Source organism: Ciona intestinalis, chromosome 5, assembly GCF_000224145.3.
Source record: "Ciona intestinalis chromosome 5, KH, whole genome shotgun sequence".
Lineage (NCBI taxonomy): Eukaryota > Metazoa > Chordata > Ascidiacea > Phlebobranchia > Cionidae > Ciona > Ciona intestinalis.
Genome location: NC_020170.2, coordinates 2692701 through 2718706, shown reverse-complemented (window position 1 = coordinate 2718706; position 26006 = coordinate 2692701). Strand labels below are relative to the sequence as shown.

At 36.1% G+C, this 26006-nt stretch overlaps 4 protein-coding genes across 5 annotated transcripts in view; 2 read left to right on the top strand and 2 right to left on the bottom strand.

Annotated features, from left to right (window-relative positions):
• Nucleotides 1-5: 5 nt before the first annotated feature.
• LOC101243529 lies at nt 6-12232 on the bottom strand. 2 transcript variants are annotated; one of them, XM_004226011.4, is made up of 3 exons: nt 12037-12232; nt 7233-7323; nt 6-1329 (listed from the first exon to the last, which is right to left on the bottom strand). In XM_004226011.4, the coding sequence occupies exon 3, from the start codon at nt 1274-1276 to the stop codon at nt 659-661; it is 618 nt and encodes a 205-aa protein (XP_004226059.1). In that variant the 5' UTR covers nt 1277-1329; nt 7233-7323; nt 12037-12232; the 3' UTR covers nt 6-658. The 2 variants fall into 2 exon arrangements, with proteins under 2 accessions (XP_004226059.1, XP_026690503.1); XM_026834702.1 differs by having other exon boundaries at nt 12043-12232.
• On the top strand, nt 8414-10174 carry LOC100175845 (galactosylgalactosylxylosylprotein 3-beta-glucuronosyltransferase sqv-8-like). Its single transcript, XM_002125485.4, has one exon. The coding sequence runs from the start codon at nt 8742-8744 to the stop codon at nt 9669-9671; it is 930 nt and encodes a 309-aa protein (XP_002125521.1). The 5' UTR covers nt 8414-8741; the 3' UTR covers nt 9672-10174.
• LOC113474273 (UDP-galactopyranose mutase-like) lies at nt 10181-12041 on the top strand. The gene has a single exon (XM_026834684.1). The coding sequence runs from the start codon at nt 10200-10202 to the stop codon at nt 11334-11336; it is 1137 nt and encodes a 378-aa protein (XP_026690485.1). The 5' UTR covers nt 10181-10199; the 3' UTR covers nt 11337-12041.
• Nucleotides 12233-22923: 10691 nt separating the features above from the next.
• LOC100182826 overlaps nt 22924-26006 on the bottom strand; it is a 3300-nt gene continuing 217 nt past the window's right edge. Inside the window, exons 2-7 of the mRNA XM_018811913.2 lie at nt 25634-26006; nt 25139-25329; nt 24925-25041; nt 24718-24869; nt 24098-24270; nt 22924-23810 (exon numbers count right to left, since the gene is read on the bottom strand). Coding sequence (XP_018667458.2) covers nt 23217-23810; nt 24098-24270; nt 24718-24869; nt 24925-25041; nt 25139-25329; nt 25634-26006 — 1600 coding nt within the window. The 3' untranslated portion in view covers nt 22924-23216. The remainder of the gene's footprint in view (nt 23811-24097; nt 24271-24717; nt 24870-24924; nt 25042-25138; nt 25330-25633) is intronic.

The following is a 26006-nucleotide window of genomic DNA, read 5'->3' as shown; positions in this document are numbered from 1 at the left end:
AACTGTTTGTCAATATAACTTATATTGGCACCACCGCAAGTCAACATTAAGTTGCGTGCTATAAAAGTTAAGACAAAAACTGCCATACAAAACTACAGTTATGTTGATTATACAAAACTACAGTTATGTTGATTTCTCATATATAGTAGAATGGGATTAAATGGGACATGTTTAAACTCTCTTTTGTCGTCTCACTTGGTGGTAAACCAAGAATTTTACGGAAGTGTTAAATAACTGTATCTTCGATCTACCAAAGCATTATTAATTGTTTAAAACACGATAAAGAATTATAAAATATTAGTGATAACGGTATCCTATCTTACCCCACGTTACTATACCGTGGGGTGACACGGGACACTTTTAGCACATAATATCTAAATACCTTGATCGTGTATTAAACAATCAACAACGGTCTATGAAAGTCGTGACAATACGTTAATTTTTTAAATGTTTTTTTTATTTACCCCCCAAAAGGGAGGGAAAAAATGAGTGAAAAAATGACCCATCTTACCCCACGATTCTATATATATATACTTGAAGATACGCAGACTAGGCCGGTGTTAAAATGTGCACACAATATAAAAGCACATAAAATACAAGCTGGTTTGAACTGGGCAGAAAATGTCTTCGGTGTTTTTCTTTTTCCGAATGTAACACATTAAGCTTCCATTTGCTGTGTGACCCCTTGGATACAAAACTGCTGTTTCGATTCTTCTTTTTTCTTGATGCATTCGTAATAAGCAGTTAGTTCCGGACTTGACAGAGTGAAAGCACCGGCTTGCTTTTCTTGGCCAACAGGAATCATTCTATTGCGCCTGTTCAAGCCAATATATTGACCGGTACTTTTGTTGTACAAAACGTGCTGCTGACTATGTGTATGTAACTTGTATTCAAACACTCGCGGGTCGTCGGTACCGGGCGAGTTCCTGCTTGGTTCATTCCCTTGTATTATCTTCAATCCTGGTCTACCGTTTCTTCCAGTTGTAGGCGACAAATACAATTGCAATCCCGATGTCAATTTTACCGAAAATATGAAAAAGTTACCGTTGATCCATGAAGTCCAGTATTTAGTGTCGGGGTAGTTTTGTACATAAACGTTCCCATTTTCAATCATTTGCTTTGGCCACGCCTTATAGCCTGCATGAGCATCTAAAAGAATCTCAAGCCCGATTGCGGGGCTCCAGATGTCTTCAATAGGAATCTCACATTCACATTCACATTCGCTACTTATCGAGCTAGAACTAGACTCGCGTGAAAATCTTCTAACCAGGTCCATACTTGCAGCTATATATCGCTATAAACGGTTTTCGTATAACGTAGACGATATTGCTGAAAAACATTTAAAAATCTGGTAAGTTTTAAGAACACGGAAATCTAACTGCCCTGGTAAAACGGTTAGAAGTTTTAAGTACACGAAGATTACAATTAAATATAATTACATTGATTTTTTGTTAAAACCTGAACTGTATATCCTCTGGAAGGATATTGTAAAAACTCACATATTCATCTAACTATAGTAGGCTGGGGCAAGGCGGTACAAGTTTCTTTTCTCGTCCAATTTGGTAGTAAACAAAAAACATTAAAAAATCGTAAAACCGTAGCTATAAGAAACTAAAAAGTAATTTTAGTTTTTTAAAACAAGATTGGGAAATATAGAATAGTATGTACTGAAAGTATCCCATCTTTCCCCGCAGTACTAAATGTACAGTATACCCCAGTTGCACAGCTTTATAAATACTGTTGTTCGTATAAATTAAAAAAAGCACTAGACACAAGTTAAGATTTTATTTTGACTTTATTAGGTCAGAGAAATCTGACGGTATAGTTTAAATTTATACAAAAATACCCACTTTCTCTTAACGCATCATTTACAAAGCTAAAATAAATTTCCAACTGGGTAATACTATACTATTGCTCAGCGAACTAGGCTTAAAAGTAAGTAAGTAATAATGAACATCGTAGGCTGTTGGTATTCGCTTCAGTGACCCTCGCGCGCTTATCTTTGAATGCGAATCACGGTAAAGAGAAACCGGGAAATTTCGACAGCATAATTTTGGAATGAGAAAGTCACATTTGTAAAATACAACGCTTTGACTTAACTACTTTACTTTAGTGCGGCAGGGAGAAGGATAGGACACCTTCAGCACATGGTATGCCATATTTCCTAATCGTGTTTTAAACAATTAACAACTCTCTTTTAGAGTTCCAAGAATGCTCTTTGTTTACTATCAAATTGGACAAGAAAATAGAACAAATGTCCCATCCTACCCCAACCGACTACATGACGTAACATTAAGTTGATTACGTTACTTTCATTTCAAAATTTGGGTTTCGGTCGTTTATTACTGATGAATGTATATAAACATTCTCAAAGTTTTTATATACGGAGTTTCGTGCTATGGCACATAACACGATAATGACGCCAGTCGTAATTATTTACGTAAGCAAAAAAATTTAAACTATTTTAAGATGGAAAATTCTCAAAGTTTAGTAATCATGAAACTTAATAGTTTTGCGAAACTTGGACACAAAAATATACGCTTGTTATTGCAGAACATGAAATAAATCTAACTGCCAATTGAGTTAACGAATTTTATGAATCAACTAAATAGAACCGGTTGTTTGTAGCAGTACATATAGTAGGGTGGGGGAATATGGGACACCTTGTCAATCTATTTTCTCGTCTCATTTGGTAGTAATCAAAGAACATTTAAAGAATTAGGAGTGTCCCATCTTCCCACACCCTACTTAACTAATTTCGGCTTTAGCCTCTTATTGATTTTTTACGAAGTCTTATTTTAAATAAAACAAACAGTAATCACAGACAAAAATACATCTTCTGTGACATTAATAACGACAACATGGTCTAATACATTAAGCTGGGGGAAGATGGGACACCTTTTCCTTCTATGTTCGTGTCCCATTTGGTAGTAAACAAAGAACATTCAAATAATTATAAAACCGTATCCTCACGACTCCAATAAATAGTTGTTAATTGTTTAAAACACGGTCAGGATATTTGGATATTATGTGCCGAAATTTCTCCCACCCTACTATATATATGTTGAAAAAATTACGTTCCGGACATTATATTCCATATACTTATGTAATGTCGAGGATTTATAATTATATGTTTGGGTCTGACTTACACTAACAATGTGTTTTATCACCAAGGACGTTGGTGTTAATGAATGATTGCGCTTTGTAGTTCGAATGAGTTCGTTTTCATTGAATTACATGCTTTAATATTTTAGTCACATTCTAGCCTTACTGCAGACTACGACAAGCCGATTTAGCAATTGGCCGTAAATAAAGAATGACAAAATTACGCATAAAATACATTTATGAATTAAGTATTAATCCATATAAGGTGAAGGTACTAATAATATTTAAACTGCTGTGGTAAAACTTAGTCAGGTCCTTAAGATATTTTTATAGGCAATGAGGCACAAAAGCCACTATGTATGCTTATATATGCGGTCGGTAATTTACTATACAGGCTACTACTGTACGTTAGTTACACGCTACAAATGTATAGAGATGGTCGCATACGGCGCTCATTCCAAAATTAAAACAGATTACAATATAGTAGGGTAGGGGAAGATGGGACACTTTGTCAATCTATTTTCTCGTCACATTTGGTAGTAAACAGAGAAAAATCAAATAATTATAAAAACGTATATCCTCGCGACTCCCATAGACCATTGTTAATTGTTTAAAATACGATCACGATATTTGGATATTTTGTGCTAAAGGTGTCCTATCTTCCCCCACCCTACAATATATGGTTTAGCATTTTAAAAATACCGACAAACGAAGATGTAATAGTTGCAAGTATTCTTATATGTGCCTATGAATGTGTATCCAACGGTTACCGTCTAGATTTGTATTACGTAACTTATCGCGTTTAAATGTACAGTGTTTCACAGATCAATTTACAATGATGTAATGGGAAAATTCCGTGTGCTTTGTCCCTACCATTATACCTAAGCGCCCAGGTACACGCAGAGTTGTAAGAACCCGAAATGATAATCTAAATTCTACAACGTATTCATATCATCTTACCTAACAACGCGCTGTAGTCAAAAGAACGTTTCAAAAGGGCTTGATAAAATAAACAAAACCAAGAGTATATAGCCACAGTCAAAGGGAACGTAAACGACATGTTTACCACTTGTATGCGGATTGAGAATGAGATAAAAACAGTAATAAAGTTCGATACCTATTCAGATGCACATATTGTTCAGGTTAAGAAGAAGAAACTGCAGAAGATCCGTTCGCGAAGGTTTTTTTATTAGAAAACGTAAAATATGAAGGATTAAGTTAATGATTTAAGATACTTTAAGTAAAAATTTCATTTATACAGAAAAATTGTTAAATATTTTACTGCACGTTATATGGGAGCGTATTGGTCTAATATATAGACAAAATGGGGTGTTTATATTCTAAAGGTGGAGAATGTGCGGAAGCCGTAAATATCATTTGGGCAAATATAGGCAGTTCCAACATAGACGAAAATGGTATCGCTGGATACAAAGCTTGGCCAAAGCAATTGGCAAACAACAGCAACGTATATACGATCAACAGTACAAACTCTAGCGCAAACTGGACGGGCTGGAAATCGACGAGCAACAATTACTTGACATTCCAAACAAAAGACGCGAACAACAAAGCACTTTACATGATCGTTAACAGCAGTAACAAAGTAAAAGTCACTACTGCTGGCACTGCGCCCACTAATTCTACCCCGCAGATGCCGAACGATATGATTTTTCAAAAACAAGAAAGGTCACTTAAAAACGACCATGTTTTGTACCATCCAAAGTCCCAAATGTACATTGCAAAAAACAGAAGGAACAAACTGATATGCGTAAGCTCGAAAAGTGATGCAACGGGGTTTAACGTGGAAGATAACCCCAAGCTTCAGCAGGCACTATGCATGTAAAAACACAACCTAATATTTTAGGCTTGAATAATTTCGAACTTGTCTTCCGTATCAGCTAAATAACATTCGGTTACACTATGGTAGGGTGGGGGAAATGAGACACCTTTTCATTTTAATTTCTCGTCGCATTTGATAGTAAACAAAGATCATTCAAGGAAATATAGAACCGTATCCTCGCAACTCCCGTAAACCGTTGTTAAATATTTAAAATACACGCAACATACTTGCATGTTATGTGCTAAAGGTGTCCCATCTTTCCCCAACCTACTATACATATAAATAAACGGTGGTATACCTTTGCACTTTAACTTGTGTATCAAAATAATATTTTAATAAAATAACAAATGCAGAAGTTGCCACCTTTTTCATACTATTTTCTCGTCCTATTTGGTAGAAAAAAAGCATTCAAAGAATAATAAAACCGTATCCTCAAAACTTCCAAAGACCGTTGATAGTTTTTTAAAACACTCAGGATATTTGGATAATATGTGATAAAAGTATCCCATCTTTCCCCACCCTACCATTTAGTACAGCGGGGCAATATGGGTCACTGTAACACATATTATCCAATCTTTCAAAAATCAAATTACATGACTTTTTTGGGGGGTGATACCACGAATTAGTACTATTATTTCTTTATTAGAAAATTTCGGTAGTTTTAATATATTTTAATGGGTATTCAGAATAAATAGCTTACTATTAAACTTAACTACTGAAAAAAATGTTTAAGCCGTTTAAAACCAAATTTTATTACTTAAACAATTACCGTCTTTGCTGCGCGCTTTGTTGGGCGGTAAGAACACAGTCGAATTACACTGTAGTGGTAAACCATTTTCGTCTATCAATGAGAACCGGCAAAATACCGATATATACCGGTACACCTATGGAAAGATTGTTTTAAACAAAGCACATCCTGCGCTAAATGGGTACCGGTAAAAAGAGATTTTGAAAAAGGAAACTTTCCGTCTTACCCTACTATACTATAAGCGATGAACCAGCAACACAGCACTTTGTAAATATTCATTTTTACCATTAAAATTGACTCTATCTTACCCCACCCTTTTAGCGTGCTTCAAAAAGTTTAAGAACCCCTGTCCTAGAAGGATTAAAGTCTGTTTAAATCGTGGTCCTATCCTCCAGACCAGAAGCTATACTTTCTTCTCAATGAAAATCACCGATGCATAGCGAAAAGAGGGAGAGAAATAGTTTCATGCAATCCCCAAAATGAGTTTAAGAGCGAGGATCTAACTCGCTAAAATATGCGCCAAACTTTTGAACTATAAAGCAGAACGAATATTTTGCTGTCAATCAGAACTGTTCCGCGTGAGTTACGGTTAAAAAACAGCATTTTCTCAGTTAATAAAAAAAACAAGAAATTGTTCACGTGCTATAATGTAATACAGCAAACATGAATAGTTTGCAACAACATTATTGTGGTTGTAAGCTATTCAAGCGTAAAAGCCTTAATAAAAGAAATTGCTAAGGAAGTTGAAACAACTCATTTAACATAGCTTCGGTATAGTTGCGAAAATTGAACGCAGGTTTGTAGAGAAAAAAACTTACCGCTATGAAACATAGTAGGGTGGGGAAAGACGGGACACCATATCATTCTGTATTCTAGTTATACTTGGTATAGTAAACAAAGAAAAATCGAAGAATCATAAAACCGTATCCTCACGCGACTCTCATAGACCGTTGTTAATTGTTTAAAACACAATCAGGATATTTGGATATTATGTGCTAAAATTGTCCCGTCTTATCCAACCTACTATACATATTATGTTGGGAAAAATAGTTCGTGTTTTATTTCTGTTTAATGGCCCCAAATAGAAAAAAAACATTACAGAAATATAGTAGGGGGTGCTGGGAAAGGACAGGACAACAAGTCGTAAGGATAAGGTTAATCATTCTTTAAATGTTCTTTGTTTAATACTAAATGGGACGCGAAAATAGAATGAAAAGGTGTCCCATCTTCCCCCACGCAACTATACATAACCGCAGTCCCGTGGTTTTAAAATCTAACAGTTATTTGTTGTTTAGTTGCTAATTGTATCCCAACTTACCCCACCTTAATATATATAACCGTATTCTACCTCGACTAAAAACAGCGTTGTAATTTGTTAGAAATACGGAACATGTGATGTATTATGCTAACGATAATCATTTAAATTGTAGCTTTGACCACGTGTCATAACGACTGTCGTTTAACCGCTACTGCCAATATACCACTTATTTTAACCAAAAATTGGAATAGAAACTTACTGTTTATGTTGTATATGTAACTTACCTAATTTCTCTTCTAATGCTCTTACATTTTTGCCTTAAAACGATCGAAATAGTTTCTGACTAGAATTCATTTGTCAGCCACCAAGTCCAATCTAAAAGAATGTATATATTAGATTGGGGTAAGTTGGGACACCTTTTCATACCATCTTCCCGTCCAATTTTGTAGCCGTAATTAAAATAATATTCGTTTTCTGGCAGTAAAACCGTAAAAATGTGAATATGTGAACTACACGGCACAATATATATATATATGAAACACAATACAAATTCTTACATTAAAAAAGGCCATCAACATCAACCCACGTCGTATAGGTTAAATATATAGCGTAAACCAAGCAGTACCAGAAAACAATTAGTCAGTAATCCATTCAAACAAAAAGAATAGATATACTGTGAGTGACAATTCAATTACCCGAGACGCGCCGTTTCCTTAAGTCGAATGAATTATATGAGACATTACACAGCTGTATAAGTTCTGTCAGTTTATATTTGTAAGCATTATTATATTCTATTACCTTTATTTTGCTTTTTTTAGCGTTATAAAAATTGCTGTATTAGAGAACAGGTTGTTGAAAAATGACCAATCGGAAAAAACTCCGTCACTTTTGCGCTATTCCTGTCTTCTTTGTGGTTATGGTTATACTGTTGCCATTTCTCTCTATAAGGGCCTTTAAACAAACAGGCACAAGAAAAAGAACAGTTAGAGTCGGGATGAACAAGGTTGCGACAGCCCAAAAGTCAAGCGACTGCTCTTAGACCTGCCAAGCAGCAGACAATTTGTGCCGTAACTTGCACGTACACAAGGCTAACCCATAGAAAGCGGATTTAACTCGGTTGGTACAGACTGTAATGCACGTGTCCAGTTTGTGTTGGATTGTAGTGGAAGACTTAGATAAGTAAACTCCGTTGGTTAAGAAGCTATTGAAAAACTTAAGTCTTAAATACCTTTACATTAACCCACGTCGTATGGGTTAAATACATAGCTTGTATGTTGCCATGTTGGCACAGTAAACTGTATTTTACAAATCACTATACAGTATGGTGGGGAGATGGGACACATTTTAACTCTATTTTATCGGCCAATTTAGTATAGTAAACAAAGAACATTCAAAGAATTGTAAACTGTATCCCCACGACTCATATAAACCGTTGTTAACTGTTTAAAACACGATCAGGATATTTGTATATCATATGCTTAAGGTGTTCCGTCTTCCCCACCGTACTATATAATAAGAATATTACAAGCCAACCTATAGGCCTTACTACAGAAAACTAATTCTCGTTGGTCTATTTTAAAAATGAGCGTTGCATCCTTGTATTGTGATGTGGCAGTTCAATAATCCGATACGCGATCACCGTTTCCGCATATTGGTAAATGAAATACGTTATGCAGTACCAGCAGCTATAGCTACATCAGTTTATATTCGTATATAGTCTGTAAAGTCAATAATCTATACGTTTTTTGGTGTTACTTGTAAATTTCGTTAATTAAAGAATAGGTTAGTAAAAAATGACCAAACGAACAAAACTTGGTTGTTTTTGCGCTGGTTCTGTATTTTTCTTTGCGGTTATGATTGCACTTTGTGGATTTCTCGCTTTAAAAGTCAAAGATTTTCCAGCAATAGGCACAAGAAAAAGAACAGTTACAGTCGGTAAGAACACGGTTGCTCGGATCCGGCAGAACATGACAACAGAACAAAAGTTAAACGCGACTGCTCCTAGAAAGATAATTTACGCCGTAACTTGCACGTATACAAGGCTAACCCAGAAAGCGGATTTAACTCGGTTGGTACAGACTTTAATGCACGTGTCCAGTTTGCATTGGATTGTAGTGGAAGATTCAGATAAGAAAACTCCGTTGGTTAAAAAGCTATTGGAAAACTCAAGTCTTAAATACACGCACCTTTATACTAAGAACACAGCAGCAATCTTCAAACATATACAGACGCTTAATATCGCATTGGCTTGGATTCGAGCCAACGTAAAGCCAAATGAAGGAGTGGTGTATTTTATGGATGATGACAACACATACGACATTAAATTGTTCGAAGAAATAAGAACAACTAAAGTACTTTCTGTGTGGCCTGTAGGTTTAGTTGGTGGTTTGTTGATTGAAGGGCCCGTTGAATGTAAAAACGACAGAGTTTTAACATGGAGAGTTTCGTGGAGACCGGACCGGACAATACCGATTGACATGGCTGGATTTGCGATAAACATTGCTCTCTTACACCAGCATCCGGACGGAAAATTTATCGATAACGACGACGGTGAATCACAATTTCTAGGCGCCCTTGGTCTTACGCGGGATAAAGCTGAGGGGAAGGGAAATGATTGCACTGAAGTTTACGTATGGCACACGCAAACTCAAAAGTTCACGCCCACTTTGGAAGAACAAATTTTAAAACTTGGGCCAAAATACAACCCCAACATAGAAGTGTAAAGCGTTAAGAGTTATTCTTCGGTTATGAATGAAAGTAAGTTCTGTATCATCGCGTGGTGGACCAACGAACGCTATGTTTCATGCACCTTGTTTCATTTTACGGGTTACAACAGTGTGATTTAAGTTGATTGGTTTTGAGAAATTTTTTACGTTTTATATAAAACGTTTTGAATTTTTTTTGTAACTTCCGAAAAACCTCATTGTGTGTGTATATATACATATATATAGTAGGGTGGGGGAAGACGGGACATCTTTAGAACATAATATCCAAATATTCTGATCGTGTTTTAACAATCAATAATTGTCCATGGGGGTCGTGATGATACGATTTTATCATTCATTGAATGTTCTCTGTTTACTACCAAATAGGACGAGAAAATAGAAAGAAAAGGTTTCACATCTCCCCCCACCCTATACTCTATGTTGTTAATCGTAAATAATGATTTAAGTATAATCTAAGTTCCTCACAATAAGTCATATTTTAAAGAGAATTGATATTTTAGGATTCGGTTAGGAAATAAAGTAGCTATGAAACCAACGCATTTGATTGTAGGTTCTGGTTTATCTGGTTCAGTAATCGCTGAAAGAATCGCGAACGTTTGGAATGAAAATGTGCTGATTATTGAAAAGCGAGATCACATCGGTGGAAACTGTTACGACTACGTAGACGACGAAACTGGGATTCGTATAAGCAAATATGGACCTCATTTGTTCCATACAAAAGACGAGGGAGTTTGGAAGTACGTACAACGGTTCGACACTTGGACTCGCTGGGAGCAAAAGACACTGTCTGTAGTAGACGGGCAGTTTGTACCAGTGCCCGTTAACATTACGACTGTGAATCAACTGTGTGGGCAGAACATTGAAAACGTGGAAGAGATGGACGCCTGGCTGAGTACAGTGCAGTATAAAGGACCAATTGAAAACAGCGAGGATATGGCGGTGTCAAGAGTTGGTCGAGTTCTTTATGAAAAAATGTTCAAGCCGTATACGATCAAGCAATGGAATAAAACACCAGAGGAATTAAACCCTAGTGTTTTAGCAAGGATCCCGATTCGAAGAGATTTTGACACGAGGTATTTTAACGATAAATATCAAGCTTTGCCCGCAAACGGTTACACGCATTTCTTTGAGCGCTTGCTAGATGACCCTCGGATCAAAGTACAAACAGGTGTGGATTTTTTTAAATACAAACTTCAAAATGATCTTAGTCAATACAAAAGCGTGTTCTATACTGGACCAATTGACCAGTACTTTGATGACGTCAAATTGGAAAGGTTAGAATACAGAAGCATTGATTTTCACATCAAGAGGTACAAAGATGTGAATTATTTCCAGCCTTGTTCTATTGTAAATTACCCTGAAGATAATGTGCCGTTTACAAGAATGGTGGAATACAAGCATTTCCTTAACCAATCATCCAAGCATACTGTTACAGTAAGCGAAACATCGAATGACCACGGGGACCCGTATTATCCAGTGCCGAACAAGAAAAACATGGATTTGTATGAGCGCTACCGCCAGCTAGCAGTGAAAGAAGAAGAGGGAAAAAATGTTCATTTCGTCGGAAGGCTGGCCAACTATAAGTACATGAACATGGACCAAGCTATTAGAAATGCATTAGATTTCTTTGATCGAATCAACGACAAAGTAGAAAAGGATTAAAGCTACTGTGCAACTCATAAACGTGAAACCATATATAGTAGGGTGGGGGAGATTGGACACCTTTTCATTCTATTTTATTGTCCTGTTTGGTATAGTAGGGTGGGGAAGAAGGAACACCTTTTCGTTCTATTTTTCCGTCTCTTTTGGTAGTAAACAAAGAACATTCAAAGAATTCTAAAACTGTATCCTCATAACTGCCATAGATCGTGGTTAATCGTTTAAAACACGATCAGCATATTTGGATATTATGTGCTAATTGTGTCCCGTCTTACCCCACCCTACTATAAATAGAATAATATAGGTCCCTTTACATCGAAACATTTTTTAACAATTATGCGTTAATATTAGGCAAGAAAGTGAATCAAAATCAGCTAAGCGTTAATGGGTTAAAAAATGCACGATTTTTAATTCAAAATAAACCTTCTCTGGTTTACATTCGCAAATATTTTGTGCTAAGCAGAGTCCGTATATAAACATATATATACTGACTCTGATTTTAAACTATGTAACAAAGCCATATTTCTCTGTTTCATGTTTTACTGTTGTATTTGATCATAGTGTTATTATTAGAAATGGTGGCCTGCATTAATACTACTACTACCCTAAAACTTGTACTGAATATATATTGCCTTTGAGATCAATACATGGTGCGCGCATACAACATAACGAGAATGCAATAAAGAATAATAAACAGAAATACCTTTACATTTTGTTGCATGTATAGGCTATGTCCATTTAAGCCATGTGTAGGATGTCCATTTAAGCCAGTGTTGAAGCATGTCAGGTTATATTTTAGTAAGGTGCAGTTCCATGCAACATATAGTAGGGTGGGGAAAGACGGGACACCTTTAGCACTTAATCTCTAAATATTCGGATCGTGTTTTAAACAATTAACAACTGCCTACGTGAGGGTATGGTTTTATAATTCTTTGAATGTTCTTTGTTGACTAACAACTAAGAGCAAAAAATAAACTAAAAAGGTGTACCATCTTCCCCTGTCTTACTATATAACTATTAGCCATCTGATTGCTACAGTTACAGTTGTTTCCATGAGTTAAAATGCTATAACGTTAACAAGCGCGTGATACATTTACTATGCACAGAGTAAAACGCCTGAAACAGCAGTTCACACGTAGAAAGAAACTACGTCTTGTGTCTTTCATTAAAGCGAACTCTCCCGCTGTTAACGCCGACAGCTTGTCGCGGGGATAATGAAAAGCGCAACCAATTAACCAAGCGCATCAAAGTAAGAAAAAGTCGGTGCGTGGAAACGCGTGCAGAGAATGTAGTGACCAAAATAATTAAGTAATAGTTATGGTATAAGTCTAATGTTATAAAAATATTGAAGATAACTGAAATTCATTGCATTAAAAGTATAATGTTCGTTAATGCCATTTTGTTCTTATAGAAGCCTATGTATATACTAACATACAGTAGGGTGGGGTTAAATGGGACACACTTTCATTCTCTTATTTGTCCCATTTGTTAGTAAAAAAGACATTTCAGAGTTATGTAACCGTAGTCTCGCCACTAGTTTATTGTTAAAAACAAGATTAGAAAATATAGCATTTGAGTACTAACGGGTGCTATATATAAGTTTGGAAAATAACGGTCCCTCTATACTCTATATCGACCGTTACAGAAATATTTCATATTCATCAGAATTATTTAATGAACTGTCTAAAATAATTATCTATTTTGTAGAAGGTAAAAATCTAATTCCTCTCCTGCACCGGAAAAAATATAAAATATCTTTATATATATTAGGGTGGGGGAAAATGGGACTCTTTTCCATACTATTTTTTTCGTCCTATTTGGTAGTAAACAAAGAACATTCAAAGAATTATTAAACCGTATGCTCACGACTCCCATATATACCGCTGTTAATTGTTTAAAACACGATCAGGATATTTGGACATTACGCGTTAAAGGTATCCCATGTCTTCCCCACCCTACTATATTACAAAGGAAGGTATACGAGTTCATACGTTAATGCGACAATTGGAGCCAAACAAATTGCTTTATTACAAGGTCCATTAAAAACTACACTATAAAATATTTTTACATTTTTTTAATTTACCGCACCGCAGCCATTTTTAATCAAGTTCGTGTGCTGCTTGTATTAAGGGTCTAAGGGGCGTGAGCTGCTAACAAAGTCGATTTCGCCATTGCGTGTTCTCTTCGTTTATATAGGCGGTATTTTTGGATATCAGTGAGAAAAAGGGTGAGTTGTTATTTTGCAGAAATATGCAGCCCCTTTCTCGCAGGGTTTTCTGGGGATTTTTAATTCCTCAAAGTTCAGAAAATTTTTGGAAATAAAAAAGGGTAAGAATGAAGAGACAAATACCAAAAAGCGATGACGCTGCATGAGGCAGGTGAAAAAATACGACGCTTATTTAACACGCACTGGATTAACAGGTTGTATAGTGTAGGCTTGGGAGACCTGGAAAAGGGAACTGAAAATACTGTTCATTATGTTTAGACATAAATATGTTAGAGAAACTGCATGTACTGTTAATCGAAATAGACTCGTGTGTTCGTGGTGGATTGTCTGTAGATACATAGGACGATCGTTTGGTAGTGGTGATATTAATATGTAATCTTACTTTCCAGAGCAAAATCTTTTTACGCGGAACTTGTAAGCTTGATTGTAACGACGAAATGACTTCTGCAAAAATTCTAGAGTGGCAAAGCATCGGTCCAGTGAACTTACGTGATACATACCAACACAATGCGAATGCTGGCCCGCGTGTCTTCTTTGAAGCAAGCCCAGTCTATGCAGCATCTAACAGCAACGCAGTTTGGCAAGCGTGGCAGTCCAAGGGCTCTGACCAATACTACATTTTCCAAACTTACGTATCCAACCTGTACATGCTACTTAACTACGGCGGAGAAGTCCAAGTTACAAGTGAGGGTGAAATTCCATCCGGAAGTTCGCCCCAGAAGCCAGACCCGAGGATTTTCCAACTTCAACTAAGACGGGGCACAAATGACAGCTTGCTGTTTCATCCGCAATCGGCCAAGTTTATCGGAGTCGACAATGAAGGAAAGTTAACGGCTGTTAACGAGCAATCAAATGCTACTTCATTTTCGGTTCAGCATTTCGCGAATCAAGCTTAAGAGTTGTGTTTTGTTTGCCCATGTACACTTAACTCAGCATTTTCGCAAGAAAATAAACGGCAACAACAAACCATGTATTCTATACTAACAACCAAGCTTTTATAATCTGCGTGTGCCCAACTGCTAATTCTTTATAACCAATGCCGCTTTCGGTGAAAAAATAAAACATTACTAATTCAAATCACTCTGTGTTGGAAATTGAGGGTGTTTTAAGAAAAAGCGAACTACACACACATCCTAGTATTTTGATATACAGTAGAAGGTGAGGACATCTTACCTTTCATGCTGTTTACACTATAGTTCATAAAATGCAAAAGAAAGATTAAGATAATAGGTGTAAATGTGCAATGTGGCACAAGAACACGTCTTTTTCTAAAGTACTATATTCCAGTAAATATAGTGTATTGGGGGAAGATGGGACACCTTTGGCACATAATATCCAAATATCCTAATCGTGTTTTAAACAATAAACAACGGTCTGTGGGATTCTTGAGGGTACGGTTTTATAATTCTTTAAAAACGTTTTGTTTACCACCAAATTGGACGAGAAAATAGAATGAACAGGTGTTCCATCTTCCCCTACCCCACTATACATTAGTTCATAAAATGGAAACGAAAGAATAAGATAATATGGCAAAATGTGCAACGTGGCACTGGAACAATGCAGTCATGTAAAAGCAACGAATACATTTATAGGGCAATTTTATTAAACTAAAGTAAAACCAGCCTACTATCAAGTTACGAAACAAGTTATCTTTGCAAATATAAAGTATAGGGCGGGGGAAGATGGGACACATTTCATTCTGTTTTCTCGTCCTTTTTAGTAGTAAACAAAGAACACAAAACCGTATCCTCGCGACTTTCATAGACTGTTGTTAATTGTTTAAAACACGATTAGGATATTTGACAATTCTGTTCTAAAGGTGTCCCGTCTAAAGACCCCTTTATATTCTATAGGCCAGGGTAAGATGGTACAAGTTTTCATTTTCTTTTATCACCGTATTTGGCAGCAAACAAAGAATATTGAAATAATTATATAACCGCAGCTTCACGACTACAAAATGGCGTTGCTAATTGTTAGAAACATGTTTAGAAAACATGGGATATATGTTTAAAAGTATGGCCAACGTTGGGTTTTTCTTTAGTTAGATGTGTATTGAGGCTGTATGTATATAGCTGGCAGTTTTGACATAAGAACTTATTCAATTTTAAATGTTATTAAAATCCACATTGTTCGCGTTTTATACTGATGCAATTTTTATATACAGTACTGTGTTGTGAGATAGATCACTTTTAGCACATAAATATTACACCTTTAAATAGCATATAATCACTTTTAGTAAATAATTAATATCCAAATATCCTGATCGTGTTTTAAACAACCAACGACGTTTTATGGGAGTCGTGAGGATATACGTTTTTACAATTCTTTGACTGTTCTTCGGTTACTGTTATATGGGACGAGAAAATAGAATACAAAGGTGTCCCATCTTCTCCCACCCTACTATACTATATAATATAGTGTTACAATTACGATTACCAGGTTTTATTTCCAGAGGTTTTATAAATGGAGTATTAATTAGGGGACGAGAAATAAACCAATTCTTTAAATATCCTTTGTTTACCACCAAATAGGACGAGAAAATAGAATGAAAAGCTGTCCCATCTTACCCCAACATACTATATGATATTTTTAAAAATTATCATAACTAACATTTGATAAGTTAAAATCATTGTAATAATATAACAGCATGTACTTTTGGTTTCGTATAGACTATAGAGTGGATTCCCGAACACAGGTTACACATGCAATTGTGTTAAAACGTTTAAATGTATTTTGTACATGGCAAATAAAGTTACGTAACTGTAAACGGGCAGTATTTATACGAGATATTTTTACCCAGACGAGTTTAAGAAAAAGGAAATAGGTATTGTTTTGTTACTCCAAATTCTTTGGCGTACATACAATAAACACACTGGGACTTTTTGCAGCTTGAAGTTAAGTTTGAAATTTTCAAAACTAGCAAAAATGTTCACGCTGCTAAAGCTTGCAAAATTTGAACATGTATAGTTGATTTGAAAAATATTTGCAAATGTGATGTTTAGCAATGTATATGTATTGTTTAATTGTATTCTTTGATGCACATATAGTTATCTAAATTGACTGCAATTGACAATATTTGCTAAATCGGTAAGTAAATTAATATATAGTAGGGTGGGAGAAGATGGGACACCTTTTATTCTAATTTTTCGTCCCACTTGGAAGTAAATAAAGGAAATTCAAAGAATTATAAAACCGTAACCTGACGACGTCCAAAGAACGTTGTCAGTTGTTTAAAACACGATTAAGATAGTTGGATATTATGTGCTAAAGGTGTTCCATCTTCCCCCATGGTAGTATAAATAAAGGCGTTCAGACAAAATTTGAAACCTCATGTTGTACTTTATAATTTGCACAACATTATTAAATGACGTAATTATGAACTTCGTATTATTAGATTGGAAAAACTTGAATTCTAAGAGCTGGTACAATGTAAAACTATTATAGAGAGGCATTTTTGCGGGATTTCCCTACAAGCTTTTCAGACGCACAATCTGAATGACGTAATGCGCAGAACGTGCATTGGACCGATAAAAGTACGTTAGTTGTATGTACGGTATGAGTAAACTTAAATTACAAATTTAAACATGGTGTTAAAATTCATTGATATTTTATTGCAAAATCATGTAAAAAAAACAACTATTCTGTGTTGATTACGACAGGTTAAAAAACTTTGTTAATTAATGTTTGCATTCTTATTTAAAAGTCTGTTTAGTGACAACTGCATAGTTTTTAAATTAAACTATGCTTTGCCGATACAACAACCCGAACCCCTAAACGACAATAAAACAAAATACAAACTAATTGGGCCGTAGTAAATCGTCTCACAGAGCTAAAACAGAGAAGAAACTAAAAATAGAGTAGTGTAATATAGTAGGTTGGGGAAGATGGGACACCTTTAGAACATAATATCCAAATAACCTGATCGTGTTTAAACAATTAACAACGGTCCATAGAAGTCGTGAAGATACGGTCTTTGTTTATTACCAAATGGGACGAGAAATTAGAATAAAAACGTGTCCCATCTCCCCCCACCCTATTGTTTTATACAGAGATGTGAAAATGTCAATCTTAAATTTCCCAATTCTAGGTTTATAACAAAATATATAGTAGGTTGGGGAAGGTGGGACACCTTTTCATTCTATTTTCTCGCCCAATATGGTAGTAAACAAAGAAAATGCAAAGAATTATAAAGGCGTATCCTCACGACTCCCCTAGACCGTTGTTAATTCTTTAAAACACGATCAAGACATTTAGATATTATGTGCAAAAGGTGTCCCATCTTCCCCCACCCTACTGTATGTAATTGCTTTTATGCTAACAAATACATTTGCAGTTGCATCACGGAACTCAATTGTATTTATACGAGATATTTTTAACTTGACAGTAGTAAGAAAAAGGTAACTGCCTTCTTTTGGATACATAGTTTAATTAGGGTACTTCCGCGAATACAAATAAAGTAAGTAGGGAATTTTTCGCTCATAAAAAAAGCTGCCAAACATTCCAGTTCTAGTAAAAACAGAACTTATGGCGTAATCAACACACGTAAATAATACACTGTTAGCATATAATTAATATCCAGTTATCTTGGTCGTGTTTTAAACAAAATATATGGGAGTTGTTGAGATACGGTTTCTAATATGGGACTTATTAGGATACGGTTAAGAAATCTTTGAATATTCTTTGTATACCACCAAACTGGACGAGAAAATGGAATGGAAAGCTGATCCATCTTACCCCAAAACACTATATGATATTTATGTAATTTATCATAACTAAGGTAAAATCATTATAAGAATATAACAGCATGAACTTCTGGTTTTGTATATAAACATATATATGCCGCAGCAAATACAATTGCAATCGCGCCATATGGAACAGAATTGTATTTATAGAGATATTTTTAACCAGCAGTAAGAAAAAGGTTACTGCCTTCTTTTGCTGACATAGTTTAACACTAATAAAGTAAGTAGGGAATTTTTCGCTCATAAAAAAAGCTGCCGAACATTCCAGTTCTGGTGGAAACAACGCTTATGACGTAATTAACAATACTTTAGCGAGGCACATACCAATGAACGTCGAGAAAAGGGAAAGTGTTCGTACAAAAATCTGTTAATAAACTTTTAAACTGTATACACCGTACAAGGTGTAACATAACATTTAATTATAGGATGTACTTCTTCAATATATTTACTGCGGGCGATTTCTTTACATTGTGATTACCCCTATACAATTTTCATTACATTGTGATTACCCATATTTCGATTCTATTGGAATAAGAGACTGACGATGTCATTTAGGCGTAATGAATATCCCTTTTATTATACAATTAGTTGACTTGAATTGTGTGTGTTGCGTTTTGGTTGCACCCGATGCTTATATCCTTATAACTACAGGCACAGCGCATTGCCTGGACTGGGTGTACAACTGTACAAGTTCTGGAGTAAAAGTTAAAAATAGTGTATCATTCCAAAAAATGGCTAATAGCCAAAAATGGCTAAAGAGAAAAACGCGATGTTCATAGTTATGTACAAGCAAACATGTTTAATTTTCAAATGTTTTCAAAAACTAAAACCGATTACTTCTAACAAAATACATTACTTGTAACAAAATACAGAAAAAATACATTCTGTATTGTTTTAATTCAAACTCATACAGCTAAAAAATCAAGCTAAAAATAATAACAGTGGCGGTACAATTTTAAGGATAATCACAAAATACACATTTTGTTCAACGACAATATTTATAACCCAAACATTTTTTGGTGCAGTCTAATGCATACCTTTTTGCTTTATAGAAATAGGCTTTCATTTAATAACGTATACAGTACTCTAAGTAATCTGGCCCACACTGAAACTTTAGGAAAGACAGAGATTTTCAATATGTGGCAACTAACATTTTTTCAGCACAAGTTTATTGTCTTATTAAAGCGAGCTGGTTACAAATATTACTATTTTGTTTAGTTGGGAATGTGTATTTCGTGGGTATGTAAAGATGTATAAACAAAGATCATATAGATTTGTTAGGTGTAAAAGAAAAACGAGGCAGAATCTATTTAGTAAAACGAAATGTTAAAACGCTGGTACTGAAAAAGGTTCACATATGCTATTTTTGGTACAGCAGTGCTGTCAGTAGGAAAATGTCCAGACCCGTAAAATTCATTACGTATTCCTAACACGGATTGGGAAAATGGAAAAGAACGCTGATGCTATTATATAAACGCCCGTACCATGCAAAACTTGCACTGCAAGACGGTCAGTTGCTGCTTCGCTGACTATGGTTAATAAATATATTTTGTTGGTTGGGGTGATTGACGACCAAAATGCTGCGGGGTGATCATTTACAAAGTATTTATTTTCCAGGAAATCATTTTAAACTTATACTTGTTAAGTTATAGAAACAGCGCAATGGCTAAAGTTGAATCTAAAAGTGACCCATGCTGCAATTATATACAGTGGATGAGTTCCGTTTCGGTCGATATTCGTGATACCCATATGCCTGGTTTCAATGCATGGCCACGAATGATGTGTGATGGTAGCTCAGTGTACGCTGTTGCAAACAGTCAAGCAATTTGGAAAGCCTGGCAATCGGAAGGCGATGACAACTACTATATTTTCCAAACGTACTGCGGTGGACTCTTTCTGTCCATCAACGAATGTGGTGACTTGGAAGTTTCAAACGATTCCGACAATCCAACTACAGACACGCCGCAAATGCCGGACAAACGGATTTTCCAACTCCAACGAAGATATGGGACGGGCGACACCGAGCTTTACCATCCGATGTCGAAGAAGTTCGTTGGGGTAGACGCCGATAGAAAGTTCTTTGCTGCTGATTTTGGTCAAAACGCTAGATCGCTCACCCTTACGATGACTATTCCTGGAAATATGCCACCACAATAAGCAACATCGATCGTTAGTTGTTTCGGCCGCTTTAAAGTATATCAACTGCATTAACAAACTGTAGTCTTTACTAAAAATGCTACACCTGTTTACCCGCCGTGTTATATAGCACTGTGGGGTAAGATGGGACACCATTAGTACATAATATCTATATCATGGTAGGGTTTTAAACAATTAACAACCGTTTATTGGAGTCGTGAGGATACGGTTTTATAATTCTTAAATTTTCTACCAAATGGGACGAGAAAATAGAATGAAAAGGTGTCCCATCTTCCCCTATCCTACTCTATGCTGTACATTATGAAGCATATAGCGCATCGAAAATAAAACACTATAAACACTCATAGAAACCCCATTTGCCTTATACAAGGACAACACTGATGCTCGTTCTCTCAGCCAATACAAAACTTCTTAAGATGAGTAAACGCGAACAGAGATTGCATCTTGCCCAATAATACACGCACCGGCCAGGTAGCGTCGAGCCTCGAACCCGTTACTTTTGGGTTATATTTTATCAACATAAAGGGGCTCTCAAAACTACGTCTTATATATTATATACAAGAACAATTACTCTTGAGGGCTGGTTTAGTACTTCGGGTACGGAAGTACACAGTTATACGTATAAACACAGTATTTCAATTGCGCCACCACTTATAGTTCAAGTATTACGCAATTGTTTATTTAGGTATCCGTGTATAGGTTGACTGTATTTGTAGGAATTCATTTACTGAATCTAGGTTACCTTGTTGTATATTGGTATTTTCTCGAGAAGCGCAACGGAAAAATAGAAGTTTAGTGGTTTGTTTTGTATTGGCGTGATTTGGTTGCGAGCATTTTAATGTTTTTGTTCAAACGACTATGCGGCTTAGACGTCGTATATAGGCCTAAGAAAGGTAATAACATGATCTCTATCTAAAAATATACTCTTTTTTTCTCTTATATCAAGCAATGTTAGATACCAGATTCCAATAAATGAAAAGTTTGTTTAAACCCGCGTTATAACACGAGTGTTCTGTTTCAAACACGTTTTTCTTATGTTTTTAGCTTTGGGAACAATCTATAATATAGTAGGGTGGAGGAAGATGGGACACCTTAGCTCATAATACCCAAATATACCTTGATCGTATTTTGAACAGTTAACAACGGTCTATGGGAGTCATGAGGATACAGTTTAATATTTTCTCTCTGTTCTTTGTTTACTCCCAATTAAGACGATAAAATAGAATGAAAAGGTGTCCCATCTTTCCCCGCCCTACTAATTGAAAACGATAACCCGTAGCGTAATGTTACTGCTGTAAGGGCATGCCGTCGCACGCTTATAGTCCGCATACCATGTTCGCACTTAATTATGCTTCAGTTGTAATGTTTGGCTTTGAAATAACTATATGCCCATAGCAACGTGAGTGAATCACTCTTCAAAAGTAAAGCTGGATTATTAGGCGTTTGTGGTCGGGTTGAGAACTGTTTGGGTATTTTGGATTGGCTGGTATAATGGCTATATGCTTTTTTAGAGATAGACATGTAGGGACGTTTTGCACCCCATTTGTCTATTAAATTAGAAATATAAGAACCACAGGTTTGTGTTCGAGTAATGAATAGAGACGACTTTATCTGTTATACATAAATGAAGCTTTGTGTTTTTTAAAAGAAACGTTTAAAAATAGCTTTTGAAATGGGTGGACACTTTTCGATGCCCTGGTCTGCTGGGGAAAGGCGAAAGTCGTGTCGTGATAAGGAGAAAAAAGACGAAATCAAAATTAGTTGGAATGATATCGGCTGCAACACCATCGGCGAAAACGGTGTTGTTGGGTCCAAGGCATGGCCGAAGACCCTGGGAAACAACAGCAATCTTTACGCTGAGGTTACAAACAGTACAGCAGATTGGACGGTTTGGAAATCGACGAGCAACAATTACTTGACATTCCAAACAAAAGACGCGAGCAACAAAGCACTTTTCATGATCGTTAACAGCAGTAGTAAAGTTAAAGTCACTACTACTGGCACTGCGCCTTCAAGCACTACGCCACAGACGCCGAGCGATATGATTTTTCAAATACAAGAGAGAGCAGCTTCGAGTGACCATGTTTTGTACCATCCAAAATCCAAGAAGTACATTAAAAAAAACGCACTTAAAAAGTTGGTTTATGCAGATGCAATAGCGGATGCCACAGGATTCAATCTCGACAGTGTCGTCACACCTGCAACACAGGCCGTCCAATAGAAAAATGTCGAAAACACTTGAACCATTAGAAAGGCTATTCACGGTGACTAAGTGACTTTTCCCTGTAGATGATTACATTCCTATAGACTTTGTATTTATAATACACATATATGAAATTTTGTGTTGTAATGTCTGCGTACACTTTACAATTCTAAAAAAAGTTTAATCAATTTTCAATCAACACCAAAAATTCTCCCTTTTATCTTGTTGAAAATTAGAATAAAGATTTTTTAGAGTGTATGTTTTTGACGGCGCAGCATAGTTTTAATTAGTTGTAGTTTTAAAGCATGTAATAAGATTGCATATTTTGATATTTAAATTCTAAAATAAGGTTAACAAAGGTTACGATAGTTTCGTATTATTCGGAGTTTAAGTTAAACCGAACATTTTAGAGACATATAGTACTATGGGTTGGGATGGAACACTTTTAGCACATAATATCCAAATATCCTGACCGTGTTTTAACCAATTAACAACGGTCTATGGGAGTGGTAAGGATACAGTTTTATAATTCATTGAATTTTCTTTGTTTACTATCAAATGGGACGAGCAAATAGAATGAAAAGGCGTCCCATCTCCCCCACCCTATCTATACATTTATAAGTTATATTTGCAAGAAGCAGAAAAATTATCGCCCAGAGATACAACCTAATGTGTCTAAGCGCTCGAACGTAATGATCGAGAAAAACTAAAGTAAGATACCACCGGTTTAGAGTACTTTCAAACGTGCCAGCAGGCATAAGACAAGTTTTAGTATTTTCAAGGTACCACCAGTCGTATATGGAGGCGACTTTGCGAATCGGTCGTGTGCCGAAAAACCATTCATCTTTGTCGTCTTCGTGGAGCATGTGACATAACTGACATAGTCCGTATTGCTGGGGTGCTGTATCCAGAGATGTGTATTTAAGACCACGAACTTTTAAGATTACTGTCTCGCCACGCCAAACGAAATATTCCGAATACGCTTCTGGGGTTTTAGAAAGAAACTGCAGTTGTCTAGCAAGTTCAGGTAAGGTCGCAAAATCTTCTGCAAAGAGGTAAGACCGAGCAGGAAGAACAGCGTTTACATCATCGCGTAACGGACCCCAAATTACTGGGACCACTCCATTAGACAAAGCGTTCCTCCAAACCTATACGTGTTAAAGTGCTATACCAAGTATAGTAGGGGTGGGAGAAGAAGGGACACCTTTAACACATAATATCCAAATATCCTGATCGTGTTTTAAACAATTAACAACGGTCTATGGGCGTCGTGGGGATACGGTTTAATATTTCTTTGAAAGTTCTTTGTTTACTTAATACCAAATGGGACAAGAAAACATGAAATAGAAAAAGTGTCCCATCTTCCCCACACTACTGTATACTAAAGTATTGTAACCAATATTCGAAACATAAAGCATGAGAAAAACTCGCTTACTCCTTGTGAAATGTAATCCCGACAATGCAGTTTTTCTTCTAAGGCGAAAATAAACTTGTACTTCGATAAATCTGTACCATCGGTGACCTGGTTGGCGACGCAGCCGCCAAATATATCGACTGAAACTCCCAGTGCTATAAGATGACCGACCATCCGGAGTTGGAACCCATAACCTGTAATACAGATTTAGGATTTTAACTGTTTGGTGCTCTAAAGTGTATTTATAAGTTTCATAAAGAAAACTGAATAGAGTTGACATTGCAGAGATCACAAATAAAATGATAAACCAGAAAATTATCAATATTGTCATTCAGAGTGTCATAAAACTATAGGGTGGAGGGAGATTGAACACCATTTGTTCTATTTTCGTGTTCCATTTGGTGGGGTAGTAAACAAAGAACATTTAAAGAATTATAAAATCGTATTCTCACGACTCTCATAGACCGTTGTTAATTGTTCAAAACACTATCAGGCTGTTTGTATATTAGGTGCTAAAGGTGTCTCATCGTCCCCCAACCTACTATAACTATATACAAACATGACTTTTGCAAACATTCTCTAAACTGCAGTTTGGCTGAGAAGATAGCTAACGATTTGCTTTTCTCAATAACATTAATTACCTTTAGACATGTGGCAATCACCCGTTACCCAAGCCACTTCCTTCACTTTTCCTGAAAGCAAAGTTTTAACATCGGCAATTTTCGGATTTTTTCGGATAGTTTCCCAAACCTCGGACATGATGCCGAAAGGAAAGTAAATATCGGAGTCCCTTCTGAAAAACGTCAATCATTTTAAACGCTGTCTAATCTTGGTATATTAATAGGAACCTGTACGTCATAGTTAGATTGAAGTAATCGTCGAAATGTTTCAACAAGCTGTGCTTTTTATATGCTGCAACAGAAGGTGGCCCAGAATCCACCCAAACGTAAAGCTGTTTCTTGTGGCTTAAAAACAATCGAACAATATTTAATCTACAATTTCAAGTATCTGTACCTTTTACGGTATGCTGGTAAAATCTTTTTTAAACAAATTAAAACTAACCTTCGCTTGATGGGGGCCAAGTCGTAAGCTGAGAATAAAACCGCATCTGCAAGATGACGAAGCCGATCGTTGTAAGAAACGACACATCTTTCGTCGCAGTCTACGGAACCTGTTTCTGGCGCTCTTCTGTCACTTAAAAAAGAGTTTTCGACAAAAATAGATTTCACTTTTGCTTCTACGAATCTGGGAATCTATATTTATATAAATAGCACTTATTTACAATTTCCGGTCAATCTAAAGACGTTGTAAAATTTTGCTTAAAACAAAATGCCATTATTCTTATAAACCTTACGGGGAAAGATGGGACACGTTTTTATTCTCGTCATTTGGTATAGTAAACAAATAATATTTACAGAACTATATAACCGCAGCAGCGCGACTCTATTTAGACTGTTGTTAATTGTTAAAAACGTGATTAGCAAATAGGGGGCATATAGGTGCTAACGGTATCCATCTTACCCCACACTGCGATAGAAGGAAATTGAGTGAACTAACCTTTCCGTCTGAAGATAAGTTTTTAATTTCATAACGATATCTTTTCTTAACAGACAGTTCGGGGTATTTGAATATAATAGAAAGAGAAGGGTCTTCAATATCACCGTATCTTGGCAGCTTTCCACCAACCGACCACAAGTATCTCGGCGGCCATGCCCACCAAAACGTGTGTGGCTGTTTAATTTCCGTACATTCTCTCATGAAGTAGATGAAAACGAGGTAGTTTATGAGAAAAACAACAAGAATTGAAGTAAACAGAACATTCCCGTTTCTGACCGCTGTGTTGACAATCTTTCGTTTAAAGAACCAAAAAATATGTCGAAAAAACTGCTGCTTGTACAAAGTCAATTTCCGTAAGACGCTGTATAGGTAA

Excerpts from the sequence above, each read along its gene's own strand:
- LOC113474273 (XM_026834684.1), top strand. The coding sequence starts at position 10,200 with ATGAAACCAACGCATTTGATTGTAGGTTCTGGTTTATCTGGTTCAGTA.
- LOC100175845 (XM_002125485.4), top strand. The coding sequence starts at position 8,742 with ATGACCAAACGAACAAAACTTGGTTGTTTTTGCGCTGGTTCTGTATTT.
- LOC101243529 (XM_004226011.4), bottom strand. The coding sequence starts at position 1,276 with ATGGACCTGGTTAGAAGATTTTCACGCGAGTCTAGTTCTAGCTCGATA.